Source organism: Rhinolophus hipposideros (assembly GCF_964194185.1).
Source record: "Rhinolophus hipposideros genome assembly, chromosome: 4".
Taxonomy (NCBI): domain Eukaryota; kingdom Metazoa; phylum Chordata; class Mammalia; order Chiroptera; family Rhinolophidae; genus Rhinolophus; species Rhinolophus hipposideros.
The window spans coordinates 101,062,661-101,076,145 of NC_138050.1; the positions used below are offsets into that span (position 1 = coordinate 101,062,661).

General features: G+C 34.6%; 1 protein-coding gene across 1 annotated transcript in view; it reads right to left on the bottom strand.

The window, feature by feature from the left end:
- CCDC122 (coiled-coil domain containing 122) overlaps positions 1-13,485 on the bottom strand; it is a 42,781-nt gene that overhangs the window by 10,123 nt on the left and 19,173 nt on the right. Inside the window, exons 5-8 of the mRNA XM_081045723.1 lie at positions 12,884-12,963; positions 12,249-12,364; positions 7,551-7,949; positions 6,638-6,754 (exon numbers count right to left, since the gene is read on the bottom strand). Coding sequence (XP_080901849.1) covers positions 6,638-6,754; positions 7,551-7,949; positions 12,249-12,364; positions 12,884-12,929 — 678 coding nt within the window. The 5' untranslated portion in view covers positions 12,930-12,963. The remainder of the gene's footprint in view (positions 1-6,637; positions 6,755-7,550; positions 7,950-12,248; positions 12,365-12,883; positions 12,964-13,485) is intronic.

Here is a 13,485-nt window from a genome sequence, read left to right on the forward strand (position 1 = left end):
AATAGACACCTCATCAAAAAAGATATACAGATGGCAAATAGCAAATGAAAAGATGTTCCACGTTATATGTCACCAGAGATTTGCAAATTAAAACAACAATGAGATATCTCTACACACCTACTACAATGCCCAAATCTGGAAAACTCACAAAACCAAATGCTGGTGAGGATGTAGAGCAACAGAAACTCTCATTCATTGTTGGTGGGAATGCAAAATGGTAGAGCCACATTGGAAAACAGTTTGGCAGTTTCTTACAAAACTAAACATACTTTTACCACGCAATCCAGTAACCAAATTCTTTGGTATTCACCCAAATGAGTTGAAATCTTATGTCTGTATCACGACTTGTACATGAATGTTTATAGCAGCTTTATTCATAATTGCCCAAACTTGGAAGCAACCAAGATATCCTTCAGTAGATGAACAGATAAAATGTGGTACAGCCAGACAACAGAGTATTATTTGGCACTGTAAAAAAGAAAAGAAAAGCTATCAAACCATGAAAAAAACATAAGGAACCTTAAAGGCATATTACTAAGTGAGAGAAACCAGTCTGAAAAGTCTACATACTACATAATTCCAACTCTATGACATTCTGGAAAAAGCAAAGTCGTGGGAAAAAAAGATCAGTAGTTTAGTTAGGGATTAGAGGAGAGGAAAAGAAGGGAGGGAAGGAGGAAGAGCAGAGCATAGCGGATTTTTAGGGCAAGGAATCTATGTGATACTGTAATGATGAATACATGTCATTACACATTTTTCAAGACCTATAGAAGGCACAACACCAAGAGTAAACCCTAACGTAAACTACGGACTCTGGGTGATATTGCCATGTCAATGTAAGTTTATCATTTGAAAGGAATGTTCCATCTGGTGGGGGACACTGACAGTGGAGGAGACTTGGAGGAGGCTTTAGGGGAGTAGTGGGCATATGGAAATTCTGTACTTTCCATTCAATTTTGCTGTGAACCTAAAGCTGCTCTAAAACATAAAATCTATTTAGAAAAATCAGTAAGTATTCTAATCATTGTTCTTGTGTAAATCATGTGACTTTATTTCTGGCTGCCTTTAAGATATTTTTCTTTTTATTTGGTTTTTGGTAGCTTGACAATTTCTATAGATGTCATTTTTTTCTATATTTATCCTGCTTGGGGTTTACTAAGTTTTTAAGCTTGCAAAATTTGAATCTACGAGTTATTCTTTTTCAAGTTTGGAAAAATTTTTGCCAATATTTTTCTGTTCTTTTTTTTTCTCTCTTCTCTATTTCTGGGACTCTAATTTCCCACATGTAACATTGCTGAACATGGTCCCACAAATCAACGTGGCTCTGAGCATTTTTTCAACGTTTTGTTCATTTTCTCTGTGTGCTTGCTTTGACGAATGCTGATTTGTCAAGTTCAAGAAGGACCTTGCCTTCTGTTGTGCCTAACTTGTTAATACCACCCAATGAATTGTTTTCAGCTTTTTTTTAGCGCTAAGGTTTCCATTTGATTCTTTTACATTATTAAAATTCTCTCTTTTCCGTCATAGCCGAGTTTTTTCCTGTAGGATATATAACAGATTTATCACAAGTTTCAGTCCTTGTCTAAAATCTACTGAGTCAACTGTAATCGTTTGTATTAATTATTCTCTTATTTATAGGTAATACTTTATTATTTCTTTATACGTCTAAGAAGGTTTTATTATTAACTGACTATTGTACATATAGTGCAAACTCCGGATTCTGTTATTTTCCTCTGAAAAGTGTTGAGTTTTGTTCTGTTAAATTACTGGTGGACCATCTTGAACTTATGAGACCTTATTTTATACTTTTGTAAGTGTGTCTCAGTTTTGTTCTGACGTCCAAGTCTTGTTCTTAGTCCAGCTTTGTCTCAGTTCTTAGTTCTGAGTACGACCTTTACTGCTAAGGTGTGACAGCCATGGGCAGTGGGCAGATACCGTACTGTGTACATGCTAAAAATCTCAGCTTAGCTCTTCAATATTGCAGCTGTGGTTTCTCCACTGTGCTCCTTGAAACTTTAGCCCCCATGCATGTGCACTCAAGTTAGAGCCAAGTATGTGAAGGAAGTTAATATGGAGATTGGGGGCTCTCAATAAGGCCAATTTTAATATTTGTTCAATGAGGGTCATGCGAAGGTGGGTAAGAATCCATAGTACTATTTTATTCTTATTGTTATTACTAGTATTATTATTATTATTATTATTACTAGTAGTAGTAGTAGTATTTGTGATGATAATTATTAAGAAAAGATAGTAAGTAATAGAAAGATCATGGACTTTGTCTTATCGCCGAGTAATTCTACTTCTTGGTGCAAAGGGTATACGTGCTATAATGTTCACTACATTATTTTTAATAATGAAACACGGGAAACTATTTAATGTCTATCACTTGTGGCATAGTTAAATCAATTAAGGTATAGCCACACTGTGGGATATTTTGCAGCAGTTAAAAAGAATGAGGTAGGCCCGTATTAATGCATTAGTTAATTATAAGATGCATGTTGTATTGTAGCAAGTCAAACATATTTTGTTCTGGACCCTGAATAGCTCTGAAAGTGCTCTAAATTTGTCCTATCCTGTTACATTTGGAGTTAAGATTGTACAAAATTTAGGCAAGAGTAACCATCAATGACTCACAAAATGCTTTACACAATGTCTATTGTCACAAAATATTGCTTGTAGCAATCATTTGCTAAAAAGACTCTCACTGCTCTAATCTCCTCTCCCTGAAAACTCTTAGATTTGGCAAATGACATTTTTTTAACCTTGAACTAAAAATCACTAATTGTCGCTTAATACTTTGTATTGAAGTTTTGTTTTTGTATGCTTTATATTTTGCTTCCCCAACTTTTACATGGCTCATAACTTATCTTTATTTTCCTCTCTCTTATTTATAGACTCCTTCTTCTAAATTTCTATCTATCTATCTATCTATCTATCTATCTATCTATCTATCTATCTCAAGACAGACAATAGACTGGGGCAAAAAGGCACTTGGGGATAAATATTTGGAAATACTTCTTGCATTTAGATATGGCCTAAAATTACCAAAATATTTATTTGACTAAAAAATATGTAAACTTCAAAAACCATTTTCATTTCTTCTGAACCAAAAAAAAAATAAAATGTAAAAAGCAACATTATTATCAAAACGAAACCATGCAAAGCACAAAATTTTTGAAAGCATTAAAGATTAGAATGAAAGAATGCTATAATGCAGGCAAAAGATGACCATGAGCTACATACACCAAGGCCATGGCTGAAGCCATTCAGAAGGGGTAGAAAAAAACAGTAAAAGAAGAAATAAGTAATAAAAACTGTAGATATGTGAATTTATCCTCTTTAAAAAAAACTGGTTGTTTTGAGCAAGAAGTAATTCACATCAACGATCAATTCTCGTCAAGGAATAAGAGGAATTGTTGAAAAACTGAAATGTTCTCAAGACAATAGTGTGGCCGTGTCTTTCAATTTTATAATTTACTATCGATGATCTCTAATGTCTTAGATTTTTATTTTCTCAACCATAATATGGTGATACAATTGAGGACTACTTTTAAATGTATTAAAGGTAATAGAAATAGAACTAAAAAGCGAAAAGAATATTAACAGAGGTATCCCTATTATGAAAGCTTAAAACCAGTTTATTAAGTTTTCAGGGTAAAAAGTTTAATGATGATAACATCAAAAAAATGAAGTCTCAACTCAGTGACATTCCATCTAAATCTAACATCAGTGGCCATTTACATCACCCTTTACCATTAAAAATACCCAATACTTCTGACAAGATGAAGTAGATATACATTATACACCTATTCCTTCTGCTAAGTACAACTGGAAACCCTGGACATTATATATAAAGTAAACATAAGAAGCTTCTGAAAAATGGAGTGAAGAAAGCAAACTGTCCTGGGCCCTCAGGAGCCAAGGCACGACATGGTGATGAGTTCCCTGGGTTTTCACTTTGCCTCATATATCCCAGAGTGCATATTGGAGAAGACAGCAACCTGGAAATGCCAATCGGTGCAGATAAAAAAGAAGCTCCAAAAGAAGCCTGCTCTCTCTAACCAAAGAACCAGGAAAGGGCAGCCTAGCAAAAGAGAAAACTTTTAGACAGTAATTACTCTATTAAAGTCAAACACCACAGAAGAAAACTATGGCACCACCACCATCCAAACCAGCAAAGAATGAGTGAAAAGTCTAACTTCCACCATTGCTAGACTCTTAACAAAGTGTCCCAATTGCCCTGTAGGGGTGGTGTCAGAGAAGGCTAATTGGGGAGCCAGGAATTTTCACCTTACTGGGCTCTGGCAAACACTGTTGTCAGAGAAGCTCATTTGGGGAACGTGGGCTTCTACCCCCATCTAGTGGTTAAAAGGCATCCTTCTCCTGCTCAGTGAGAGATTGTCAGAGGAGACCGAGTGGAGAGTCAAGCTTTTCACCGCCATTCAGTAGTAACAAGGCCACATCCACATGGTGGAGGCCACATGGGGGACAGTAACCAGATGCCTCTGCCCCTCATAGCCATAGGGTTATCAGCAGAGGCCTAGTGGGCAGCCAGAACTCCCACTCCTGGCCAGGAGTAACAAGAAGTCCTTCATCCCTCCATGAAAGGTAATGGAGACTGACTAGGGAATCTGAATTTCCACCACCACGCAGAAGTAACAATAATCCAAAAAATAATAACCACATGTCCAGATTTCAAAAGAAAGCCACTCATCAAAGCAAGAACCAGGTTCAATAGCAGAAAATAGGGGAAATGCAAAGAATCCATGAATGAAGATAGAACCCTAGAAATTACTCAATCAGAACAACAGAGAGAAAATAGACTGACAAAAGATATGAACAGAGCCTCAGGGACCTGTGGGACAAAAACAAAAAAAGATCTATCATTTGTGTCATCAGAGTCCAGGAAAGAGAAAAGAAAGGGCAAAGCTGGAAAAGTAATGAAGTAAATAAAAGCTAAATTTCTCCTAATTTGGAAAAAGACATAAACCTACAGAATCAAGAAGCTGAGAGTATTCCAAATAGGATAAATCTAAAGAAATTCATGCCAAAACACATCACAATAAAACTTCTGAAAACGAAAGACAGAAGAATCTTGAAAGCAGCAGAAAACAAACACCTTATCTATACGGAGAAAAACAATTCAAATAGCAGAGGATTTCTCATTAGAAACCATGGAGACCAGAAAGAAGTGGCATCATATTTTTCAACTGTAGAAAGAACTGTCAACCTAGAATTCTATATCCAGCAAAAATATCCGGCAGCAATGAAGGGGAAATCAAGATATTCTCAGATGAAAAAACCTCTAAGAATTTGTGACCAGAGACCTATCATAAAATAATGAAATTAGAACTTTTCTAAAGAGAAAGGAAATGATAAAAGAAGGAATCTTAGGAAATAAGAAAAGAAGAAAAGACTCTGGTAGAGCAAAAATATGGGTAAATACAATAGACAAATGGGAAGATCATAGCTAAATGGTATGTGGTTTCTTTTTGAGGTGACAAAACATTTCTAAAATTGACTGTGGCTTTAGTTACAAATTATCTGTGCATAAACTTAAACAATTAAATTATACACTTTAAATAGGTGAATTGTATGGTATGTAGATTATATAATAAACCTGTTTTTAAAAAATCAGAATAGTGGTAGCCTGACAAAAGGGCCCAAGAGAACTTTCTGGTCATAATGGGAAAGTTTTATGTCTTGGTCTAGGTGATGGTAACATGGGTGTACATGTACATTAGTCAGAGTTAACCAGGCGAAATCCTTACAATTTGTGTACTTACTCTTATGACAATTATACCTCAATAAAGTATATTAGCTTAAAGAAAGTATTAGGTAATGTCAAATTCCTTTCCAAAATGCTTTTACCAATTTACACTCACATCAATACATATCAGAATTCAGGTGCTTCACATCTTAACAATTGTAATATTGATAAGCTGATGGGATATATATGGGACGTCGTTGTGGTTTTAGTTGTCAATCCTTTATTAGTCATTTTTTTACACTGTTTTTTGGATGTTCATGTTTTAAAAAAAGAATTTTCATACCATTTACCCAATGTTCTGCTAGCTTGTTCAACATTTTCTTTAGTTGTTTTCAACTAAAAAATGACTATAGAAGTCTACCAAGTTTAGTCTTACTTTCAATTTTCTATATCAGTGTTTTTTTAATTGGACTCAATAATTGCAAATATGAAGTTGGAGGGGTTTAGAATACCAATGTCTTCATTGTCTTTTAGTCCATTTTGAGGAGTCTGATGTCTATCGAGGAATGTTCATCATTTTTGGCTCAAAAGCCTCTGCTTGCTAGCCATTAATTGGGTACCAGGTTGCTGGTGGAATGAGACCTGGAAGAATTCTAGGCCAGATTTAAAAAGGAGTGAGTGCTTTCTGAACACATTCATATTTCAATATCTTTGAATGGGGGAGTTATCTCTAATTACCTATTAATTATTTGGACTTATCTAATGTTTTTTATAGTTCTTTTGTTTGTTTTTTTTGTTTATTTGTTTTGTTTTGTTTTGTTTTTTGTCTAGCTGTTTGGGGAATTGAGAGTAGACTGTGGAAATTATGAGCATCATACAAGTTTAAGAAATGGTCCCATAAAAACTGAAATCCAGATAAAGACTTACCTCTATTTCTTTTCTTAATTTTTCATGTGTTTTCTTTTCTTCCTCAAGAAAGCAAGCTTTTTCAATGATAGACTCTTTTATAGTTATAATATTATTCTTTAGCTTTGAAATATCTTCCTGTATGTTTATAAAATTTAAAATATACAAATCAAACAATGAATAATATAAATCCAAGATTTTCAGTGTTTCTATAACTTAAGAAAACTAGTCATATTTAACTTTGATAAATAGGATTAAAATATTACTTCTATGGTACAAATGATAAAAAATGATTCTCCAAACAAACAAACAAACAAATCTTAGATGTGAAATTTTAGAACTAAAATCCAAATGAAAATAAGACATAAAAAATAATATAGTGACAGTTATAGTGGCAACTGCTGGGCAAGAGTGTAAGGGATGATTTCTAATTCTCTAGCAAGAAATGATAGATATTTTAAGTTTGTACCTCCCACTATCTTCAAAAAATAGTAAAAGAAATAGAAAGATGTTAAGGTACAATTATTAATTCATATTGTTTGTATAACAGCATTAAGCATACTAAATTGACTTAGATCGGTCAGGGATCCATTAGCTTAAAAAGCAGGGTTTCCACATTTTTGTGAGTCACACTTTTTGTAACAAAGGGATTGCTTATTCACTGTGATTTTGTATGACTATGTATTTTATTAATCCACAGGGGACTTGGGGATATTTTCTTTATGCATTTTCATGTTTGGCACAGTTGTTACATAACTCATGTACTTATCCAAGTGTTTTAAAGTTTTGAAAATAATTTCTGAATCTGGTTAGAGCATCTGTGGGTATTTTATTAAGTTAGTAATAAATTTATCACTTATAGTAAGTGTACTTACTAAAAAGAAAAGAAAAAAAACAAGTACTAGAAAAAGTTTTAATAAGTGATATTTCAAACCTGTACTTGTTTTATCCGGTTTCCTTGTGGATTTTGGAGATCTTGCCTGAGTTCCTCTTTCATTATCTTCAGTTTTTTAACAAGCTCTCGTTTTTCATGGAGTTCAGTCATAAATGACCATTTGCTTTCTTCCTCCCCCATACTATCTTTATACACTTTTATTTTTGCATAGTATTCATTATATCTTATCTTGTGTTCCTCAAAATCTTCTTGGGTTGCGTCTATGTCAAATTTAAGCTTTACATTTTCTGTATGTAAGGATTTGATTTGCGTTTCCAGGTTTTCACACTGCAATTTGCTATTCTCGATAGCAGCATCTTGCTGATAAATTTGCCTTTCTGTTTCTTTAGTTTCTGCAGAGACAGATGCTATTTGTTTTTCCAGCTCATGAAGTTCACTCTGTAAAATATTTCAACATTATTGTTATTAATTCATGATATTTAACATGAAAGTCACTTTTTTGATCCATAGTGCATGTAGGAAAATCACAACATAAAAAATATATTTATCAGATATAGAAAAATTGATGTATAATAGAAGGAAACATGCAATAACGTAACATGACTATGTTATAAACTCAGTGGGAGCCCAGAGTTATAAAGAGAGTGCCAAAAAATATTGTATACACATTTTAAGAAAGGAACCGTATATATACTGATAACAAAAGATGAATACAAGTCATATTTGACGTCTGCAATTACAAGAGGTGCTCAAAGTGGTTACCGTCAGCATCCAGACACTTCTGATTACAGCGAACTACTGCTTGAGCAATGTTGACCAAAGTGTCCACTTGTATACATTTTTCTGGCACCCCCAGTATATTTCTTATTATTTAATGTTCATATAACTCTAAATATTGAAATTTTATCATGTCTTAACATTTTACATATAAAAGATACTTTACAATCATTTTAACAATATATTTATTGGGCATCAGAAGCACACACTGAAGAGAAACAATATGATAAAAATGATGAAGCCCTGGATTTAAAAAAAAAAAAAATCAAAAGACCTAGGTTCTATCGCCCTTACTGCTATTTACTAGTTGATATAATCATAGCAAACCTAATTACCCTAGCCAAACCTCAGTTTCTTCATTTGTAAAATGATTATAAAGATGTCTGCCTTACCTCTTGGGCATTTGGCAGTTCTAACAAGGACCTCCTTTTTGAACCCTCGTTTTCACACCACCACTCTTCTGGTTTTCCCAGCTGTCGCTGAGCATTCCTTGTCAATCACAATGGCTCCTCCAAACGCAGGCCTTCATCAGGGTGCAGTCACCATAATTTCCTCCTCTCATTCTATACATACTCCTTGGGTAACCTTATCCACACTTACATCTTGAACTACATATATGCTGATGATTCACAGAACATTAATGGCTGTTGAGTCCTATACCCGGCTGCCACTAGCCATCTCACATTTATCATGTCGAAAAATCAGATCAATCCTCCCCCCATCCCATCCTGTTCTTCCTTGTATCAATTATGAATTGTCAGAACTGCAAAACCTCAGAGATATACAAAAATAAGTGTTTATTTCTCACATGACTGGCTAGATGTTGACCTTGATTGGATTTGTTTAAATGTCTGGGGTTGGCTGGCTGTAAGATGATCTAATTTGGCCAACTAGCCAGCTGGGGTGTCTTGGCTTGTATCTTATTCACCAGTGGGCCAGGCTAGGCATGTCCTTCTCAGGATGACAGCAGATGCAGAAGGAAGCCCAATTATGGAAGAGCTTTTTTAAGCTTCTGATCTCATAACATCAGCAGTTGGTCACATGATGAGACTCATAGTCAGTGGGTAGATATATACCCAGTGTGGGAGGGCATTGTAATGACACATGGCAAAGGGCATGAATAGGCACAAGAATGAAGAATTGGGACCAAAATGCAAACCATCACACCCCTGTTTTTACAAACCAATTAACTAATGGTACTACTTGGGGAGCCATCCTATTTCCTCCATTCTCCTTATTATTTACTTGTATATCTAACTGCCACCAACACAGGCCATCCTCCATCTTTCTTTTTTTTTTCTGTCTAGTACAGTCATTCTCTCTGAACGAATTTATAATTTTGGGAGAGAGGCACTGCACTAAAAAGGCAGACCCAGTCTATCCTTTTCCTGTCAGAGACAAAAGAGGGAAGTACACTGAAAAATACAATATGCTGATGAATCTCAATTTTTATCTCCAGTTCTGATATTTCAAATGCCCACTTGACATTTCTATTTCTATATCTAATAAACATATCAACTATACATGTTCAGAAAAGAACATTTAATTTACACGCTCCACATGTTCCTTCCCCGGTCCTCCTGAATTCAAACTGCACCACTTTCCACTTGGACACTAAAAAACCTAGAAGTCATTCTCGAGTCTTCCCTTTACCTTACCCAACACCCTATTTACCAGCACACCTTGATGGTTGGGCTGCCAAAATAAAATTCCAAATTCACTTCTGATTATTTTTTGTAGCATGGCCTAGCTTCCAACCGCTCTTTCCGTTTCACTTCTTCCCTCTGTACCTCAGCCAGGCTCCATATATTAGGCCAGAGAATCTTTTAAAAATATACATCTCATCATATTACTTCCCTGCTCAACATTCTCCAATGGTTTCCCGTTGCATTAAAACTAAAATTCTAATTCCTAAGGGGACTTACAAGGCTGCATGTGCTCTCATCCATGTATACTGTTCCATCTTTCTCATATAGTATTCTCTCCACCTGCCCGCCTCCTTTCTGTTTATTAAATATGTCTAGTTCCCTCCCACCTAAGGGCATTTGTAATTGTTCCACTGTAGAATTCTCTACCCCTAGCTATTACCTGATAGTGTCTTTGTATTTCACAACTCAGCTTTATTACTCCTCAGAACGGTCTTCCTGAATCAAAATATAAGTTAACCACACACCCTCCTCCCCCAGTTACTCTCCATACATTATCCTGTTGTATTTCTTTTTTAATACATCGATCAGTGGAATTACCTTCTTTCGGTTTATTTCTTTATTTTGTTTATTGTTTGCCTCCCACTTCTCAAAACACTCTATGTTATACCACCAACTAACTTCTAGTTCTATGAAACGTATTAATGTGGTTTCAGGCCTCTGTGAATTTTCTTGGGTTCTTCTTGACTGGAACATCATCCTGCTCACCCCCGAACCCTTAACCTTCCCAGACACCTAATGACTCAAGTGAACTCCAACTGTCCTTTACCACTCAACTGAATCATCACTTTCTTTGGGGTCACTCCTTCTTCAGTGTTAAATCTGTGTTCATGCCTCTATTCCTGACACTGCTGCCCTGAGTGTAATTATTTGTTTACTTTTTTGCTCCCTCTTTAATAGATGGTGAGAAACTTAAGAAAGAGGATAATGTTGAGCAAAATGCTTACCGTGTTTCCCCGAAAATAAGACCTAGCCAGACAGTCAGTTCTAATGCGTCATTTGGAACAAAAATTAATATAAGACCGGGTCTTATTTTACTATAAGACTGGGTATAACATAACATAACATAACATAACATAACATAACATAACATAACATAACATAACAATATAATACCAGGTCTTATATTAATTTTTGCTCCAAAAGACGCATTAGAGCTGATTGTCCGGCTAGGTCTTATTTTCGGGGAAACACAGTAATAGAAAGTAGGCCCTCAATGTAAGTGAGACAACATCTTTGAAACATTTTGAAGACTGAGAAGTTTATAGAAAATGTCTTTATAGAAATCTGAGACATTATTATTTTTGTATTAGATTCTAGTGTAAATGTGTATTCTTTTCTAAGTAGCTAATGCAATGCAAATATTTGTAAGAAATCCATATTACCATAATAGTATAATTATTACCATGCCTCTGCTGAGGCATTAATACCTAAAGCCAAAATATCAAAATCTGGTCCTAGCAAGGATACCATATATAATATTTACAAGTATTAATTCACTTAATCATCATGATTAAATGATGGTCCTACAATTATCTCCATTTTACAAATGAGAAAACAGAAGTACAGAGAAATTAAAGCACAGACCTGGAAGTAGCAAATCTTGTCTTCCAAACTAGGCAGTTCAACTCTAAAACCTATTCTTTTCATTTCTATTATATATTTAAAAGCAAAAACAAAAAACCTGTACAAAGGTATTGTTTCCATTTTGTTTTTTTCTTTCTTTTTTTTAGCTATGTTAACAGAGTATAGTTATATCTAATTATTCTGTATGCAAAAACCAAGCATGGCTTCCAGATCCTTTGTAATGGAATTATAAGTATATTAGGAAACATAAAGAACACAGCAATGTTCCTTATCTACTTTAAATGTTAACTGACAACTAGTAACTCACAAGCCATAGCTTTCAAAACACTGGCTTACAAACTCAACCGTCCTTCAATTCAGCATTTTAGGGAAAATAAAAGTGAATTTAAAATAATTATTTGTGACACACTGGGTTTTATTTGTTCATACTACAGTTGCAAGAAGACATTGTTGAATCTTTGTATAATGGGTGTATAAAATATTCCATGAAACGGGAATACTCATATAGATTTCACTTAGTGATAATAGAATAAGAAAGGTAAATACAAAAACATATGCATTTAAAACTGTATCCCCAAATTAAGTATCCTTAATAACTTCCCTATTACTAATTTAACATAGTTATATAAAAAAATACTCATTCAGAAGATAGTATAAGACAGGTTACCTGCAAATGAAACAGAACCTTTTTATTTTTTTCTATTTCTGACGTTTGTGACTGCTGTTGCTTTGCAACTTGTTTTACAGCATCGGTCAATGAAGACGTGTCTTGTTTAGCCAGAGCTAGACAAAAGAATGAAGTGCATGACAAATTGTAATGCAAACAATCTAAGAAAGTTATGTTTCCTTACTCACAGTCATAAAAAATGTGATGTTTTTTCATAAATAAACTAAATTTAGGGTTGGTTCTCTTCCCTTTCTCAATGTAAACAGAGCCAAAATCAAAGACCATAATAATAGGCAATTCAAAATCGCCTACTGCAATGCTACACCTGTTTCTTTATGGAACAGTATAAATATTTTGATTGTCCCAATTGTTTTTATCCAGACCACTTACACATATGTTATAATTATACTGCAACCATAACAACGATATAGCAATTATAGTTGACAGATTTTCGTTATAGGCCTGCATTTTCAGGTGGTTATGCCTTTTCTAAACACTGAGTTTCTTCCTGGAGAAATTTAACAGCTTCCCTATATTCAAATTTGTTATAAATTTTAACACAATTGTCCTATCATATAGACTTCTTTGTTGCTGTTTATCTTTTAATTATTTATTTCTTAGGATTACTTTATTACCTTCTTCAAGAACTCCTTGACTCTTCTTTTCTTTGTTGTCTGACATTCTTCTGTCTCTTTTGCCCTTTTGGCTCACCTTTCTACAAAATATTCAATATAGATAATCTTTCACTTTTCTTTTGCTTTTTTTTTTCTTTTCATATATCCTGGTGATCCTAAAAGTAAATTAGTTGCCAAATACCTTACAGAAATGGCAATGACATTTGATCATTAGTTCCAAAAATTAAAATACAATGGTTAAGTGAGAGATATGGGGAGGAAAGTAGAACTGTACTTGAATCTCGGTTCTCCAGCTTTTCAGCTGTTAGGATCTTGAGCAAGTTTCTTAACTTCTTGGCTCATCAGTGCCCTCATCCATAAAACCTCGCAGGGCTGTTACAACAATTAAAGTAATACACGTAACATGCTTTACATAGCACCTGGCGTACATAGTGCGCAATAATTACTATGGATTAGTAGCTGGTACCTTCAGTACTGTGATGAAATGGATTCTAAAACTACAGCCAGAATCAGGGAGAAACAGTGCCACGTTGGATTAGCAAATTCTGCCATGGGTATAAGATATAGACACTGCACTTCTGTCCAGTTCTGTTCTGGCCAGG